The following is an 18,605-nucleotide window of genomic DNA, read 5'->3' on the forward strand; positions in this document are numbered from 1 at the left end:
TGATTAGTTTTTAGCCCTTGCGTGTTTAATGGATAAAGGATAAAGTTATGTAAACAGTAAGGTCAGAAGGCCCTCAACTTGTCATGACCACAGTCTCATCAGCAGGTACCAACTCCTGGATATGGTTCACAAAGTGTATTACAGTCTTGCTTAGAAGCTTATCCAGGCTCTGCGTTAATTGCTTGGCAGATAGCCTCCTTTTCAAAGCGCTATGTAACTACCTACATCTTGGGTAGGTAGTTTACTGAAAATGGACAAGTCCAGTATTATACATATTAGATTAGCCTTTATTAAAATACAGAACTACATGAAATTTGAACTCAATAGAAGCTTCAGAATATGCATTAAAGGTCATAATTTGGAGGTGGCATGTCAATGATTTCATCCAGGGTAGCAAGGAAGTCAGCAGTTGATTGTAGCAAGTCTGAAAGTTAGAAATAGAGCAAATCAGTTTCTCCTGAAACCTAGAATTTATACTCTTTAACATAAGCTAGCTCCCAGTGGATTAGCATAAGCCTCTTGAATGACTAAAGGCAATATTGTGATTGCATAAGGCAATTCCACCTAACTGATCAGTTAGCAACGCACTGCAAGAGATTGCTCAGCAACATCACTTTGAGACCACTACCTGTACTAGCAAGGTTGACCAGTTAAATTCAGCTTGACTATACACCAAAAGCTGTTTGATACTAGTGTGCTATTCTGGTAGTGAGGACAGCAATGGCAGTTCACTACTGCAGCCAACTAGCTTACCTCCCAAACCACTAATGAGCCCTGTACATACTGAAAATCATGCTAAGTTTCCACTTACTAGACTCCCATGAAACCTCTTCAATCTTCACAGGTGAAGGAACCATGTTCACACATCTGTCATATGTCCTTTCAAATATCATGAGCGGAACACCACGCAGGTTGATATTGCTTACTTTGTGGTCTTCAGGAAGATCAAAACTCTCAAAGTCTGTTTGAGAAGACACACTGTAGTTTAGTAACAGTGTACAGTAGCAGTAGCCTGGGAAGTTGCAAATTCTCCTAGATTAAATGAAGTGGGAGCAGGTCCAAAACAACACAATCCAACAGTTCCCTCTTATAGGGTATTTATTTGCAGTTACACCTTAGTTGTCCATAAAATCCCATACACTAACACTTATCAAAAGACTAGACTGCATAACATAACTGCTAATATAAAGCAGGAGCTTTTAGTATATTGATTGGAAGGAAATCACCAAGTCGGCTTCATGAAGCACAGCATATGTGTTTCACCAACACTGAAGCAGTCTTTGGTATAGTAGTTTTTGCCCACTCACTTCCACATGAACTGGATGGTTTAAGGACACTTTGAAGGACTGAGATAGAATATCTGCAATGGGCTGTGCTAAGAACAGCTTTAGAAGTTTCATCTTCAAATGTTATATCCTACAGCAGTAAGAGTCTCATCAGTTACAAATTACCATCTTGGCATACACTCTCAAGAGAAGTCTGCTCTTCAGTACTGCTTAAGTATTCCTTTGAACACTTGTCTATAGTTGCCACTTAATGAATTAAGAGGCATGGTTATTTTGAACTGGTTTCCTGCCACCATAATAATGGACTCAGACTACTACATATCTGGAGCACAGCTACTGCAGCTAGAAATACTTAAACAAGAATGACATGGTATTTCAGAAGCAGTAAGCACCCTTACATTTAAGAAAGTACTCCAGAGAAATGCAATGCTAGCTTGTTTGCCACAATAGCTTGGCCAAAGTCTTACAACAGTGTCACTCACGAAAGCCTGATTGTTCATTTTAATAATTACACCAATAGTTCTTACCTCGAGGATCAAAAGGAAACATGTTTTCTATTTCTGGCCAGTCTTCTTCAGCCACTGCATCACAGCTTTCTAATCCAGCAGTCTTTTCAGTAATCTTAAAAAGAGAGTCACAGTATTTGAGCTACTACAGTTTCCCATTATAGTGGCTTTCCTGTGCTATACAGGTCTACAGACAAGAATGCCTGCCATACAGTCCTCAGTTATGCCTAAATTCTAATACCTTCAAAACAAATAAGCTGGAGATGGGCAAATGCTTCAGTTGAGTTTATGTAGTGCAGTACTATATATGGTGGCAACAAATCACTGCACTAGAACATTTAGGCTCATAATATTAAACTCCTGATACTTAACATGTGAACAAGACATTAACTCAGACTATTTTGTCTAGAGCCACTTTGCCATTAGGTACCCCCTAAGCTCCTTGTGCCTACGTAGGTGTACTGGTTTTGGCTAGGATAGTTATTTTTCTCCTAGTAGCTCATATGATACCATGTTTTGGATTCATGATGAAAACAGTGTTGATAATACAGGGATGTTTTAGTTACTGCTGAGCAGCGCTTACACAGCATCAAGGCCTTTTCTGCTTCCTCACCTCACCCCACCAGTGAGTAGGCTGGGGGTGCACAAGAAGCTGGGAGGGGGCACAGCTGACCCAACTGACCAAAGGGATATCCCATATCATAGGACATCATGCTACGCAATGAAAACTGGTGGCAAGTTCACCAGGGCTGCCATTGCTCAGGGACTGGCAAGGCATCAGTCAGCTGGTGGTGAGAAATTGTTTTTGTTTTTCTTTGAGATTTTTAATTATTAAATTGTCTTTATCTCAACCGATGAGTTTTCTCACTTTTACCCTTCTAATTCTCTCCTCCTTCGCACTGAAGGGGGAGTGAGCAAGCAGCTGTGTGGTGCTCAGCTGCCTGCCAGTGTTAAGCCACAGCAATAGGTAAACTACACATTTCCCCCCCCCCCAGAAGTGTGTTGTACTCACTTTGTTTGCAGTGCAAGGCTGACTTTTCTGTCTTATCTTTTCTATCTTGCTTGCAACTCCTTCAGTTCTATTCACATTTCCAAGAGCCTTTCTGACAGAGTGAGATGTGGCTGGAGATGTACTGATTGTTTTTTTAGGAAGTGGAGTGTTAGCTTGTGTTCTTTCAGATAAGACTTTTGCTAGAGTGGGAGGAAGAAAAAAGCAAACTTTAGCACCATATCAACCCTAAAGCTTGCTTCAGTAAGTGCATGCGCTGGAAAACTAGTTGTCATAAAAAAAAAATCATTGTTCACCATTTATAACTCAGGAGCATAAGCCCCATCTATAACAAAAGCACAGAGTTATTTTCATTTTTATAGTAATTGATGAGCTGAGCAGAATTGGTTAGATAAGTAGATATAAGAACAGAAAGCTATTACTGTTCAAAACAGTGAATAACAAAACATGGTTTATGCACTTCACTTGATCCCCTACTGGCTGAGGGCAGCATATACACACAAGATCCTGAAGGGAGTCTTAGCTGATTCTTAGTAGCACCAACTTCACCATTCTCCTTATCGATAAAGATTAGCGTTGCCATCTTCAGGTTGATGAGACCACTCTGAAAAGTCTGCACAGAAAAAAGAGGAAATAATTATTGTTATTTCTTCCACCACAGCACACTTTTTAAACAAACCACATTAAAGACAACATAGCTGCCATGTGCTGGTCTCTAGAGGAGGGGGAACAAACCCATACTTCACACCATTTCATAGTAGTCTGGCTACAGACCCTTACATTTGAAGGCATTATTAGTGCACATGGTAGGCTCATAGTCCCAAAGGAGCTTGTGTGAGTTTGGAAAGTAGTAGGGTCTCACTAGCAACCCTACACAGAAAGATCTAATACCTTTGGTTTGCTTTGTCACTTCTTTGTAGTGTTTAACTATTTCCTCAGTACAGGAAAAGAGTACATCTAGCTCAGCAAGCCAGTCTGTAGCTCAACTTGTAGCACTTGAACAGCCAAGAGTCATGCCAGTTATTTTACTAGCAGAGACATCTTTTCACCAGAAAAAGAAACCATTAGAGGACATCCTATGCAAATAGATTACTTCACTACTGTTTTTCAGCCTCATCCGAGACAACAGATCAGAGCACTCCCTTACACTGTTAAGAACAGCTAGGTAGCTCCCACCTGGAGCTTATCACTGCCATTACATATGTGGGCAAGCGATTCCTCATTCAAGAGAAGCCCACAGAAAAAGCTGCTTTTAATTGGTATAGCTTGAAGTCAAAAGCTTAAGCACAAAGTCAAAGCAAGACTTACAGCCACAGATCTCAGCATTTCCCTTGTTTAAGCCACCTTCTGGTCACAGCTCCAGAAGCCCTCTCCTGCCGCACTCAGGGGAGACCCCGGCTGTAACCAGGTAGCACCAGCCGCCTTCCCAGCCCTCCCCGGCCAGCCACGCTTACCCAGCCGAGGGCTCACCTCAGGAACTCCTGGCAGCTCCGAGCGCTAAGGCAGGGCAACAGCGCCTACAAAGAGGGTTAGACTCGCCTCAGGTCACGCAAGGGCCGGACCGCAGACGCCTCACCACAGAAAGCAAAGCCGCAGTGCCCAGCGCCCCACCGCCGGCAGATTTTAAACCGCCTCCGCATCGCCCATTGGCTGCTTCGACCAACGCTCAGCAGCCGATTGGCTCAGCACCGCCGCTTCCGCCCCGCCTCACCTGCTCCCTCCGCGGCTCCACCCCCTGCGTTCCGGGGGCGGGGCAGGGCAGGCCCGGCCCGGGCGGCGGTAACCCTGCGGCCGCCCCGCAGGCCCCGGCGCCGCGTTACCATGGTGACGGCGTGGCACCGCCCTTGGCAGTGACGTTTCCTGACGGGGCGTGGCTCGAGGCTGGGCCGCGGTGCATTGTGGGGCGGTGGTGCGGCCTAGGTGGTAAACAGGGTCGGCGGAGGCGGGGGGTGTCCGGGAGGGCGGCGGGGGGCGGCCGCGGGGCAGCCGCTTTGGGCTCCGAGGAAGTACCCGCGTCCTCGGGGGCCGGGCCTGGGCCTTGGCGGGGCGCTGCTTCCTCGCAGTCGCTCTCTTGCCTCGCCTTCGGGGTACGCGTAGGCCGAGGTTTGCGCGTTGTGCGGGGCCGCGGTGGGCTCGCGGGGCCCTCCGGCAGCCCCCGCGTGTCCGCGGGCTCTGCCCGCCCGGGCAGCAGTGGGTGAGTCCGTGTCCCCCTCCACGCGGGCGGGGCGGGCCCGATAGTGCGTGTCCTGACGCTGTGTGCAGAGCTGCTGCGGTTGGTCCCCATCATGTATCGTATTGGGTGGAGAAGAGGAACATTAATAAGACAAATTTTTTTCAGCACTGTTGCTTATTTTAGTGGAAAGACATATGTCAACAATGCATAATACAGCGTTACTGGTTTCACTGAATGATACAGAACCACGTTGAAGAACTGTGCTGTCAGATGGTATCAATCTGTAAGACTTTTTTCTCTTTTTGTCTGTTACAGGGGGAAGAACAAAATGGCATCAGGGACAGCAGTGAACGCCACTCCTTCAGGAGGATCAAACGATGTGAGCCTGGAGGAACCAAAGAAGATGACAAGGGAAGACTGGAGGAAAAAGAAGGAATTAGAAGAACAAAGAAAACTAGGAAATGCACCTGCTGAGGTGGATGAAGAAGGAAAGTAAGTTTTATTAAAGCCATGGTTATTCCAAAGCTACTGGTTAAAAATGTCTTTTTTCTTGTTGTGATTACAGAATAATCCTGAGGGTGATACATGATTTCTGCATGAGTCATTGCAGAAGTAAATAGTTGAACTTTGTGAATTTGCTTTTAACATTCCGGTCATCCTCAGAAAACAGATATTTGCCAAAAAAATGTAGGTTCAGTGTTTATCTACTGTGATCTATTGACGGTGCTGCTAAAAAGTCCCATCTATGCAGCTGCTTACAAGTAGTATTTTAAAAGTGACCAAAACGTAGTACTGGGGAACTTTACTGCATACCTTATCTGTTCCCTCTCTCTTGCTTCTACAAGGCTTGTTGCTTCTGAGAAGAGAAATGTTACTATTTTTGTGCTCAGTAACATTGCATAGAGTAAGGTATTTGATTTGGAGTTAGGAGTTTAGGTGAATTAGATGGCAGCAAAATCTCAGTGAAAGTCTGTGTTTATCTAGTTAAATTAGAGTTTATTTTGCAATGCATTGTAACAACTTCATTACTTTATTATCACTCCTAAAGCACTACACTTCAATGTGGGAGTTATTTGTTAGGCTAAGTAGTATGTGGGTTTTTTTCCCTATGCTGTGTATTTATTACACAACATCTTTTACAGAGATATCAATCCGCATATTCCTCAGTACATATCCTCAGTACCATGGTACATAGATCCTTCTAAAAGACCTACACTAAAGCATCAGAGACCTCAGCCAGAGAAGCAGAAACAGTATAGCTCCTCTGGAGATTGGTACAAACGAGGAGTTCAAGAGGTATGCAAAATGTTTTTGTCATAAAATAAAGATCTGGTTTGATTCCGTGAGGAAATAATTTCTGGTTACATGTTTTTGAGGGAGATAGGAGCTGGGAATTCTTATTCAGCAGGCAAGTCACAGTGTTTGGTAATAAACAAAATATGTGTTCTGGGGTTGGGTAGACCATGCACGCTTTAGTTGTATTGAAAAAAATAATTAGTTATTTGGAACACGTATATGAGTCTTGCCACAAGTTTGTACAACACTGTCTTTTTTTGTTGTTTAGCATGCTATAGCAACTAGATACCGTAAAGGAGCTTGCGAGAACTGTGGTGCATTGACACACAAAAAGAAAGACTGCATGGAGGTAAACCTGACTTTTGTTGATGTTTTAATGGTTTTGAAAACAATGTGAATTCTAATCTTAGTGAAATAGATAAAATAAAAATTACTAGTTTTTAAAAAGCTATTTTGAAAAAGGTTACAAGTATTGAAAGCTGGCTTGAAAATTTCTAAATAAATTGTTATGTAGGAAGAATGAAGGGAAAAAATGATACCATTCAGGGTGTTGCTCATGAATTCTGTTTGTGATAAGCACTGCAATAATAGGTGAAAATGTTTAGCTCTTCATGTTAATTTGCTTTAGCTCAAGTGCTGCTGTACCTGTCTTTCTGTTTCATTTCAGCTAGAAGCCATCCCCAGAAACTGTGTTCTAATTGCTTTCTTAATTTTGGAAAATAGACTTAGAAATTGATGGGGTTTGGAGTCAGTTGCACTACTTTAAAATACAGAAATGAACTACTTGTATTTATTTAGAGTTCACAGGCTTATAGTGCTGAACTTAACTGGCTTTAGAGGAGCTCAATTGATGCTATTTTTAAAGGGATATCTGAGTAAGTAACATATTTTAGTGTAATGGACTGATCCAGCCATTTTTTTTCCTTTCAGAGACCCAGGAAAGTTGGAGCAAAATACACAGGCATGAATATTGCACCAGATGAACATGTGCAGCCTCAACTGATGTTTGATTATGACGGAAAGCGAGATCGTTGGAATGGTTATAACCCAGAAGAGCACATGAAGATTGTAGAGGAATATTCCAAGGTTGATTTGGTATGTAGGTGCTATGGCTTACTGGGGAAAGGTTTAGTGTTTGGGTTGGCTGGGGGGAGGAACGTTTGTTATGTGCACTGTTAATATTAGACCTTGTGCTGTATTCATAATGAAAAAGCGAGATGCATTCTGTGTTTGATAGCAAACTTCACTTAAACTGAAAATTCAGATCTGAACTGGCAACTGAGTATGAGTCTGTACAATAAATGAAGTGTCTCTCCAGATTGCTTACTTTTTAATAGACAAGCTGTAGAATTTATTACCCAAGATGCGGATTGAATTGCAGGCAAGAAAGGAAATTATTATCTGGCTGTATTAGAGCCAATAAATCTGTATCTATTTTGTCACCTCATTCATGTTATTTTACTTATGAATCCTTTTTGTTACCATGATGGAGCAGTGGACTATTTGTACATGGCCCTGTGCAGATTAGCACCTGGCTGTCGGCGTTAACTTTCTATATGTACGCACCAAATCCATGTGGACACTATTAACTTTTTAGAAGGAAAAAAAAAAAAAAATTTCACTACCTTGGCTGGATGTTGGCTGCCTGTTCCAAAAGGTAGTTAGATGCCTTACTAACTTCCTTCAGTGCCTGGTCCTCAATATTTTCCTATAATGCTTAGGAAAGCTAATGCTAAATGTGATGTGATCAGTGTGTATAAATGTCTAATGGGAATGCTTGAAGACAGAGCCAGACTTTTCTCAGTAGTATCTAGTGACAGGACAAGCAGCAGTGGGCACAAATTGAAATACAAGAAATTCTGTTTAAACATAAGAAAAAAATGTTCTACTGTAAGGGTGATCAAACAGTGGAACAGCTTGCCCAGTAAGGCTGGGGAGTCTCCATGCTTGGAGGTAATCAAAACCTGCCTAGACATGGTCCTGGGCAACTTGTTGTAGCCAAGCCTGCTTTCAGCAGGGGGATTGTCCTTGGCAGTCTCCAGAGGTACCTCCAATATCAACTGCTCTGTGGTTCTATGATGTCGAAACACATACAAAAATTCACTACATGCTGCTTTAAAATCTCACATACTAGACTTTGGTGCTTCCTGGATGAACCATAAATACTTGCACCATCAGTCATGAAGTACCTCAAGCACTGAAGTTTCTAACTAGATTATGAGGACACAATAATAAAACATGGTTGTTTTTAAACACTATTGAACTAAAATAAGCTCTCTTTCTTAAAGTAGGATGAATGTAGTAATGGTATAGCTGCATAAACTCTAGTAAACTGTTCTATTTAACAGTATAATATAAAATAGTAAAATGGTTAGTATACATAATTTCCTTTCCTTGAGGCTCAAAAACCAACGTGGTAAAGCATACGAGTAGAGACAAGCTCTAGGCTGCTGATTTTTTACAAGCACCCAGAGAATTAAAAACCCCATTTTTTTGTAATAATGAATACATTTTAAATGACAGCAGTCACAAGAGATGCTTATGATAAGTATTACTACACACTTGCCATTAAAAAGAAATATTAAAACAAATGGTTTTTCATGATACGCAGGCCAAACGTACACTGAAAGCCCAGAAGCTTCAGGAAGAGTTAGCATCAGGAAAGCTGGAGCAAGTGGTAAGTAAACTAAACCCTAATTTGTTTTTGTTTAGGCTGAATAAAAATACAACAGGTTACTACTTCTCTCTAATGCTTTTACTCTCTATACAGGGTCTGCTATTGTTTTTTATGCCCTTCAGTAATTTAAAGATTTTCCTAGCACCAGCATATTCTGTGTCACATTCAAGAATTTGAAGCATCTTCTTTCAAATGAGAGTTGCTTTGTTTTCCCCTTATGGGCAAAAATTCTGTGTGATTATTATTCTTGCTAAAATTAATGACATGGAATTTTGGATTAGAAAAACTTGTTTTCCATGTAGTAATTTTGTTCATATACTGAAATGCTTTTTTTATATTCAAAGATTGTTACATTTGACTAATGTTGAGGTAATGACTATTATGTGACTGTGGATTGTTTTAGTAATGCTTAGTATAAATTGGAATAGGAAGGTATTTTCTTTGTCTTAGAACCAAACTTGTTTCTTCTTCAGTCGTTGCTATGACTATTTGCAGTGTCTCTGGCTATTTGAAGGCTGAGCATATGTTACTTCCCTCTGGCTTATAACTGCAGAGTTTGCATATTCCACTAACTTTTACAAGCTCCTTTTAGATTATAGACAATGCTTTTGATAATCTCTGATATAAAATTCTAATTTTAAAAGGCATTTCTGATAATATTCTAAGTTTATAAAATGGGGAAAAAGTAGAGACTGCTACTGGTCAGAAGTAGATTTTTAAATCAATATTGTAAGAAAGAAAACAGCAAGCAAAAGACTACATACAATTGGGCCTCCATTTTCCAGAGGTTGTCACCTTGCATTTTGTCACTAGATGGCAGAGTGAACTTAATCTCCAACCCAGCAGAAACTACAGCGTTCTGACCTTCCCGATAGAAAAGATTCTCTCTCTTTTTAATGCCTGTTTTCACCACAAGGCAAACGTTGTTGGCTTCCATATACTTATTCCTTATAAAATGGAGCTGTAAGAAGAAAAGTATGTTCGAAACATAAGAACTATTTCTGATAGAGAGGACCAAGACTGATTTGCATAGTCAGTGCTGGCCAATTTGCTGGTCAGTCTTCCAGGACTCACAGTTATTTCCATCTTTCCTGCTGCAAGTATTCTCAAGTTAGAGGCTAAGCAGGTTAAAAAAATAAATTCGGGCTATGTTTCTCCATATTAAATTATGGCTTCTGATTCATGCTCAGTATTCCTGTCAGTCCTAACTAAATACTTGCATACATATCTTAATTATTTTTTTTTAAGCTTTCAGATTTGAATCTTGGTTATATTTGCATGATATGAAGTATTCTAGTCTAAAACATTAGTGTTCAAAGGCGTAGCAAGCTCTGAATAACTGTGACAGTTCTAGAATTTGCTATTCTTGCAAAGGCTTGGAAATTTAGTTGGGAATGCAATGACAAGGTCTCCAATATGTATCTGTAATAGAGACACTTATAAGCTCTTTCCTAGAACGTTATATAGCAGTCTTTGTGCATTTTGTGCCACAAGTAAATTGTATTTTGTATCCAGCATCAAGCTCTGCTTTGATTGCTCTTTATATCCCTGCCAGCTTTCCTTTCTCCACTATCTTGTCTTTGCTGATGTGCTCTTTGTTTGCTGCAGAACTCCCCAAGACACCAGTGGGGAGAAGAGGAGCCAAATTCACAGACAGTAAGATGATTACCCACTGCATCACACCATGGGCAGAAAAAAGGACCTATAGTTAGTGGAACAGTGAAACAAGGGCGGCATAAGGGTTTGAATGTTGGGTTAGTGCCACTGGCTGCCTATTCTTTCGGGCAGAGCTTGTTGGATTTCATAGAGGGGGTTTTTGGTTTTGTTTTAATTCCTGTGTGTTGTCAAACCTTAGAGATGCAAGCAAAAAACTAGTTTTTAATATGTGGTATATTTTGCCCAAGATAAATGTGATGATATTAAGAAACCAGTTACATTTTTTGTAACTGTTTCCATATGAGGAAGTGGAAATCCTTTAACAAGAGTATTTCTGAAAGCTGTTGACTGTTAGATTAGCATGACAGCACAGTTAAGCCCAGGTAAATGATGTTAGCTTTTAACTACAGGGATTGCAGAATTGTTAATGAAACCCCTAAAATCAGATTCTCGTATTTGTCTCTAGAGTGAATGTCCTCTTTTGTTTACAAGTTTCCCATCTCTTCTCAGGAAAGAGATCATAACAGTGAAGATGAAGATGAAGATAAATATGCAGATGACATTGATATGCCTGGGCAGAACTTTGACTCTAAAAGACGTATCACAGTTCGAAATTTACGTATTCGGGAAGATATTGCAAAAGTGAGTAAAGAATTCTTTACAGATGTTCTTTTGTATTCACAAGAGTTAATTTAAAAAAATTGTACGCTCAGTTATTGATGAGTTTACGTAGGGGTCTTGGGGTTTGGAGGTTAAAGTCTATTCACAGTTCTCTTCCTGCTCATGTTACGACTTCATCAAGGTCATCCTTTTACACAGGTATAACTTTTTAAAATGTCTAAGCTGGGGGATACAGGAGTAACTTCAGTTCTTTCAAAATCATAAATATCAAATATGTTGTGTGTTGTTTCTTTCCCTAGTACTTGAGGAATCTAGATCCAAACTCTGCTTATTATGATCCCAAAACAAGAGCAATGAGGGAGAACCCATATGCCAATACAGGCAAGAATCCAGATGAGTAAGTTAAAACAGTCATGCTTGTGTATCCAACAAAACTCTGTTAAAAATGAGACTAATAGTTTTGTATTTTCTTTTATCTGTATGTCGTTTTACTAATGAATCTCTAGTCAGTTATGGATAGAAGTAGTAGTAAATATGGAAAAAATTGTTTTGTTTAGCAGCACTTTTTGTTTTAGTATATAAAAGTGTTAGTAATGCTGGCCCTTAATCTTCAGGGATATGTGGACCACCACTTGGTGTAATGATCTGTACAAGGATTAGAACACTGCTGTATCTAGAGGTGATACCTGTAAACAATAATGATGTTTATGTAAAGTATTTCAGTAACCAAATCTTAAGCTTCATCCCTTGTTTGTTGGGAGGTATTCAGCACTGGAGACTAGCATGGAGTATCTGTAGTAGCTAACTAAATGCTTGAATTGAGAGCTAGAGCTGCTCATATATTAATGGAGTCTGCATAGAAAAGGTCTGAAAGCTTTGGCATTGTCTAGATAGACAGCTTAATTAAAGAATGCCATAGGCTGGCTTTTGGCTGCACATAAGGCTGTCTCACTTAAAACCCGAGTCAAGCACTTGAGCTGTGACCCTGCCTTAACCTGTGTAGTGCTGTGGACTTACAGAGTAGACAGGCTGTGAGTAGAAACATTTATTCAGAGTACAGTAATTGGATTAGCTCGCTGCCTGAAATAGAATGGCAGTGGCTAAATGCTAGCAAATAATGCTCTTTCCACCTCTCCTTGCCCTCCGCTAGAATAATGCCAGTCAATTTTTTTTTAGATGCAGGTGCTTTCACTGCTGTCTAGAGTGATAATTTGACCTTTGTTGAATCTGTGTTTCTGCCACAGCTTTGCAGACTGTAAATTTTTCAGAGTGGTTTTGGGGAGATGAAAAGAGTGGGAAATTGGATTGTTAACATTATTTAATTTTCAACCTGTGTTTCTTATACTCATTGTGAATCGCTTCAAGGGGTGTGCAAAAGGTAGCTGAGAGCAGTAAAGCTATTACCAGGCTTTAACTCAGTAAAATACACTGGGTCTGGGTGGGAGGAGAGATTCACAAATCCAAAAGCTGAAAATCACTGTGCTAGAATATCGCCTACCATTCACGCGTATTTATTGTGCAGTTAGATCCAGGTTTGACTGATGGTGCTTGGTATCCCAGACAGAGCTCCAGGTCTATGTTATAAGATGTTTCCATGTAAACATAGGCATCAAGTATTCAGAGTTGCTATCATCTAATGCTTTCGTGACTCTATGGGGAGCCTAGACTTTCATTTCACGTATTGAGTTGAATGCTCCTTCTTCTCCCTCCGGTCTTAACTCTCAGGGCACAAAGGAGAATTTTTACTTTCCTGTTGGTGTTCTACGATTGTATTTAAAAGGAACTCATGTTACTTGAATGCTAAGAATCATATTGTTCTTTTCTGCAGAGTTGGTTACGCAGGTGACAACTTTGTTCGCTACACTGGAGATACCATTTCAATGGCACAGACTCAGTGTAAGTGGGTTTGGTGGGGTTTTTTAAGGAAATGGACTTAAAAGACTCAAGTTAACAATGCTTCTTTGTTGCAAAAGAGAAATGAATCTTTTTAGATTGAGGCTTTCTTTCAAATTACTACAGAATTAAAGATCGTAATTTGAATGCATACATCAGTTTTAGAATAAATATTGAGTGAAACCTCTTGTGTACGCAGTGTTTGCTTGGGAGGCTTATGACAAAGGCTCTGAAGTTCATCTTCAAGCAGACCCTACAAAATTAGAGCTACTTTATAAATCCTTCAAAGTGAAAAAAGAAGATTTCAAGGCACAGCAGAAAGAAAGCATCCTAGAGAAGGTAATAGACATTTGGTTTTATTTAGTAAGAATTCTGCTGAGTTTGAAGTCTGGGTCTTGGGGAACAAATAAGATTACGAATGCTATGTGAAAATGCATCAGCTGTTCTCAGCAGCTTAGATTTATAAAATGATTTTTATATCTATACACACTATCTCATCAATTGGATTCATTATGTTATTTAATATAGGAACCTTTGAAGATCTGCTGGTATTTCTTTGTATTATTGGGACCTCTTCCTTTAACTGTCAGAATTTCTCCAGTGAAAAATCTGACAGCAGTATGTAGGAGGAGTGGGAATTTAGATTTTTTTTTTTTTTTTTTTTAAATAATACAAGTGGTTGAAAAAATTCTTTTACTGTTTAAAAGTGGTATCTTTTATAAAATACCCAAGTAACTGTCTCCCAAAATTATTTTTAAACTTTGCTCTTAAATGTGAAAAGCAGAATTTTGAGACTTGAGTTTTGGGTGCAGTCTTCTAGATAAATATTTATTTTATATTTTGCAACTGGTTTCTTGGACAACTGACAAAGAACTAAATAATCCATTTAGGTTCTAACCTTATCAACATTCAAGTTTGGAGGGGGACAGGAAGTACTGCTCTGGTTATACCAGAGCCTTTTGGTTTGGTCTGAAAAATTTTCCTGCTTTGAGTGAGGAACATCACTGTTGTAATCCTCCAGGCATAAGGAAAACAAACAAAAAACCCCACCACACCAAAAACCACCACAATGGCTATAGGAGGAGATGTATTTCTCTCCTAGCTATTCACTAAAGATTAAACTGTCTCCATCCACTTCTTTTGTGTCTTCTTCAGAAAGTACTGAAGATGACATTTCTGAAATGTATGCTTAACTACATAACAGGTGGGTTTTTTTCCAAAACTATTAGATGTCATTTCTATTTGCATTTTAGTATGGAGGACAAGAACATCTAGATGCCCCACCAGCTGAACTGCTGTTAGCTCAAACAGAAGATTACGTGGAATACTCTAGGCACGGAACAGTCATCAAAGGACAAGAGAAAGCTATTGCTTGCTCTAAATATGAAGAGGATGTAAAGATCAACAACCATACAGTAAGCCCTAGCTTATGTTAAAATTATAAAAACATTAGATTCCTTCCCATTGGAAGGGAGTGAGGTATGGTGGGATACAGTACAATATCATTAATACGGCAAAGAAATTTCTCCTGTCTCAAATGTGACACTCCCTTTTCTACTAAGGAGGAATTTCAGATTGTCATGGTTGCGATGTGAATTTGAGGAGTTGTGATGGCAATCTTAAACTAAAGAGGAAGTTTCTTTATTTTCCTTCGACTTTGAATATGAGTTGACCGCATCCTGTTGCTTTTCTGTTTTTTGAAACTGTACCTGTAAGGCTAATGTAAAATTGCAAAAGTATTTCTTATAACTTTCCCTTCTGGATTGTTTGAATAATTTACTTACCAGGATGTAACCTCAGGAATAAATTGCAGCCTGTCTCTTACGGGAGTATCATTATGAACATAACTGTTATGGTGTCTTCTCTTGCAGTGCATTTGGGGTTCATATTGGAAAGAAGGCAAGTGGGGTTACAAATGCTGCCACTCCTTTGTCAAGTACTCATACTGTACAGGAGAAGCTGGGAAGGAAATTGCTGTAAGTATTGTCTTATTTAGTCACCTGGAAAGAGCTAAAAAGCATTCATCGTCCTACCTAAGTTTTAGACTGTTTGCCTTTTTTTTTTGGTGGTGGTTTGGTTGGGGGGGGGGGGTGTTATGCTTTTTTGTCCTTCCCCTTTCAAATGTGCTTAGTAAATGGGTATCCTTTCTCTTGGCTATTGTATAGAATACTGAAGCAAGCTTACTGGAAGAGCAACCCAGGGAGGACGAACACATGACAAAACCCAAAACACTGATGGAGGTAGGTTGCTTCCCTTTCTCAGGAAGGAAGATGTTTTTCCTCAGCATTGTAAGAGATAGAAAGATATGTATAAGTACAAAATTATGTAAGTCATAATGAGTCTGAAAATTCTTAGACTGCATTATTATCATTAACATCTCTATTGAAAACTAAGCTCTCAAATAGCATTAATAGACGCTTGGGATTTAATGGCTTGAACATTACTAGTGTTTGCAAGTTGAATCTTAACAGTAACTGGTTTTCCATCTTACAGATCCACCAAGAGAAACAGAAAGAAAAGAAAAAGAAGAAGCACAAGAAGAGCTCAAATTCAGATAGCGAGGGTGAAGAGAAAAAGAAGCAAGAAAAACTTAAAAAGGTGCACTATATTCTTCAGTGGTTTTGTGGCAAAAAGAACTTGAAATATATTTTACAACAATGTCAGTTTTATGAAGCCTGTAATGCAGTTCTTGTGGTATTCTGTGGGATGTTCTTTGATGCTAATTTTGAGCTAAAGCAAATTTAAAATGCTGTTAGATGTTCTAAATTACATTCCCCATTTCTCAGGCAAACATGCAATAAATATTTAGTTTTGGAAGACTTTGTTTAGATGATTTAGAACACTTCCTGTCTAGGCACCTATTACAGCTGTAGATCTATAAAAGACATTGCAGAACACAATGATTTGCGTATTGAAGAAAGATGGAGAGATCAAAGGCACTGTCAAAGCTTAATTTGGCACTTTTTATCCCAGACTTGGGCCCAGTCTCACAGCTGATGCAATAAATCCATCCACGAGGCTATCTGCTGACTGCTGCTGAACAGCCCTTCTGCAAGCACAGCAGCCTGCCTCTGGATATTCAGAGTGTGAAACTAATGTTAAACTATGGTTAATCAAAGCATTGTACAAATGCAACTCCTTTTTAATAGCAAGAAGGAGCAACAGTAGCAGTTTGAGGAATGGGATAACACGTATTTCAAAAAGCATTTTAAAAAAAAAATACTCTCTGACTGGGGGGGGGGACCCCACAAAAAAACCCAACCAAAAAACGCAAACAAAAAAACCAACAAACTAACCCAAACCCCTAAGATCACATGCTTGCTTCTCTGCTTTTGTACTTGCTGGATCATGATTACATTTTAGGTAAAGCCGAGGAGTTTCTTACTTGATTTTGGCAATTGGAAAGAGATGAAAGTATCTTGTTTGCTAAATACCATTTTACCATCATTTTATGTTAAACACTAAAAAATGAGCATTAAATGAAGTGTGCTGTAGGTGGGCCAGACAGATGTGCATCGCTTGTCCCACCATTCTGCCTGCTGCTTGTTCATTATACTAGAATCTAATACAAACCTTAACTGTTTTTTTTGTTTAATTTTCATTGTGGGGGTTTGGTTTTTTTTTTGCTTTGCTTTCATTTCAGGCACTGAATGCAGAAGAGGCTCGTCTTCTCCACGTTAAAGAAATCATGCAGTTAGATGAGAGGAAGAGACCATACAACAGCGTATATGAAACCAGGGAACCGACAGAAGAGGAAATGGAAGCCTATAGAATGAAACGTCAGAGACCTGATGATCCCATGGCCTCTTTTCTTGGACAGTAGTCACGGTGAAAATCATTCCAATACACAAGACTTTTTCATACTTGTTTACAACTCTCTAGACACTTGCTTACCTTTCACGTGTCTAATAAGTGCCAGAAATGGCAGAGACCCTTTTTTGCACCAAAGAAGTTGGCGAAAACTTCTTTCAACAGACATAAGCAGTCCAATACTTATAGCAATTTTATGTATGTGTGTGTATATACATACACAGTCACAAATATATACACACACATATATGTAAAATTATATGTATCTGTAAAATACATACACCTACTCTGTAAATTCTTTATTGGAAGAGAAAAGATCTTGTACAGGCTGGAATTCTAGGTTCGTTTGGCCAACTAATATATGCATAAAGTCACGATACATTCAGTAAAACTGACTACTCAAAAGAAATGGTCAGCAGGTGTCACTTAATATAGAAAAAATTGTTGAAAAAAAATTGATACAGCTACTGAAGCCTCTTATTTGTAAAAGGAGTTGCCTGTCACATGGCTTTAAAAGGAGAAATAGTTTCTTTCTTGATCACTTTGTGGGAAGTATTTTGGAAATGTAAAAATTGATTGCTTTGTACCATTTTGGTTAAATTAATATAAAGGTCTTAAATGCTGTCCAGCCTTTTTAATGAAGAGGTTAGGAGAAGCTGACTGTAGAGCTTTTAAATTCTAATTCTGTTTCTGCAGATGTTAACATACAAATTTCAGTTGCAAAGATCTGAGTTCTTTTGGTTTTCTGTTTGATAACAGTATTCATCTTACCCTTATAACGTGCAGAATCGTGTTACAGGATGTAATACCAAGTGTCAGGCTCTAATACCTTGCGGTAATGTGAAGCAGCATCTGCTTTGTGTTTGGCAATATCAGTCCTTACACTGGGAGTTTTCCCCTTTAGCTATTAGAAGTTGAAATGGGTGAAAAACTTCACAGCATGACTTTAGAGTTGGAAGGCTTAGGAATTATCTCTGTTATGGCTTAAACTGTCTTACTAAACAAGGCCTATATAACCGCATTTAATGTGGCTATATTAATGGTAGGACAAGGAAGACTCCGTAATCCTGGCTTTTCTTCTTAATTTTAAGAACCTGACTACAATTTCCGCTTTGTAAACAATGAAGGAAGTTAAAATTACTGGAAGAAAAGGAAACAGTATGTTAGACCTGTAACATGTTGTACCTGTAATTTCCACCTGTAAAGTTGAGTTCCTTTTTTTTATTAGGTTTTCTCCAAGTCTGCTTCCCCTTTATTTTTGTTACAGAAATACTAATTCTGAATGCAGACTTTATTAAAGACTTATAAATCTGACTGCAGACTTTTATTCTATAAAACTTGATTTTAAAATCCTCCTAGCACTTGCAAAAAAATATAACTAGCTAGTGAGATCAAAGACCTGGGGGTGGGATTGTTAATATAACCATGTACCAGGAAGGAAAAACTTCCAAGAGTAGAAATCAGCTTTTGCAGAAATTGCTTTTGTGTTTTCACAAACAATGTGGATTTAGACAGTCAGAGGGGGAAGAATATTCGGGATACAGTTTTCCTTCCACTGTACTAGTGACTCACATTCTAAGTTTCCACATCAGCTCATGTCTTGACCTTTCTAGGTTATAATTTCAAGGGAAAACTGCTCTTTTCCACAAGTAATTACGTACAATAAACATACATTTAA

At 39.3% G+C, this 18,605-nt stretch overlaps 2 protein-coding genes across 4 annotated transcripts; one reads left to right on the forward strand and one right to left on the reverse strand.

Annotated features, from left to right (window-relative positions):
• Window positions 1–266: 266 nt before the first annotated feature.
• PTTG1 (PTTG1 regulator of sister chromatid separation, securin) lies at window positions 267–4,366 on the reverse strand. Of its 2 annotated transcripts, none has more exons than XM_050905430.1 (6): window positions 4,272–4,366; window positions 3,303–3,414; window positions 2,805–2,983; window positions 1,814–1,907; window positions 812–961; window positions 267–424 (listed from the first exon to the last, which is right to left on the reverse strand). In XM_050905430.1, the coding sequence occupies exons 2-6, from the start codon at window positions 3,382–3,384 to the stop codon at window positions 345–347; spliced, it is 585 nt and encodes a 194-aa protein (XP_050761387.1). In that variant the 5' UTR covers window positions 3,385–3,414; window positions 4,272–4,366; the 3' UTR covers window positions 267–344. The 2 variants fall into 2 exon arrangements, with proteins under 2 accessions (XP_050761387.1, XP_050761386.1); XM_050905429.1 differs by having other exon boundaries at window positions 3,267–3,414.
• Window positions 4,367–4,869: 503 nt separating this feature from the next.
• On the forward strand, window positions 4,870–18,241 carry SLU7 (SLU7 homolog, splicing factor). Of its 2 annotated transcripts, none has more exons than XM_050905243.1 (16): window positions 4,870–4,888; window positions 5,290–5,466; window positions 6,117–6,270; window positions 6,539–6,619; window positions 7,201–7,365; window positions 8,882–8,947; window positions 10,556–10,603; window positions 11,114–11,245; window positions 11,524–11,621; window positions 13,053–13,120; window positions 13,317–13,456; window positions 14,371–14,532; window positions 14,989–15,093; window positions 15,283–15,357; window positions 15,611–15,715; window positions 16,761–18,241. In XM_050905243.1, the coding sequence occupies exons 2-16, from the start codon at window positions 5,303–5,305 to the stop codon at window positions 16,938–16,940; spliced, it is 1,743 nt and encodes a 580-aa protein (XP_050761200.1). In that variant the 5' UTR covers window positions 4,870–4,888; window positions 5,290–5,302; the 3' UTR covers window positions 16,941–18,241. The 2 variants fall into 2 exon arrangements, with proteins under 2 accessions (XP_050761200.1, XP_050761199.1); XM_050905242.1 differs by lacking the exon at window positions 4,870–4,888 and adding an exon at window positions 4,936–4,995.
• Window positions 18,242–18,605: the final 364 nt, after the last annotated feature.

The sequence above is a fragment of the Gymnogyps californianus genome, chromosome 14 (genome assembly GCF_018139145.2).
Source record: "Gymnogyps californianus isolate 813 chromosome 14, ASM1813914v2, whole genome shotgun sequence".
NCBI lineage: Eukaryota > Metazoa > Chordata > Aves > Accipitriformes > Cathartidae > Gymnogyps > Gymnogyps californianus.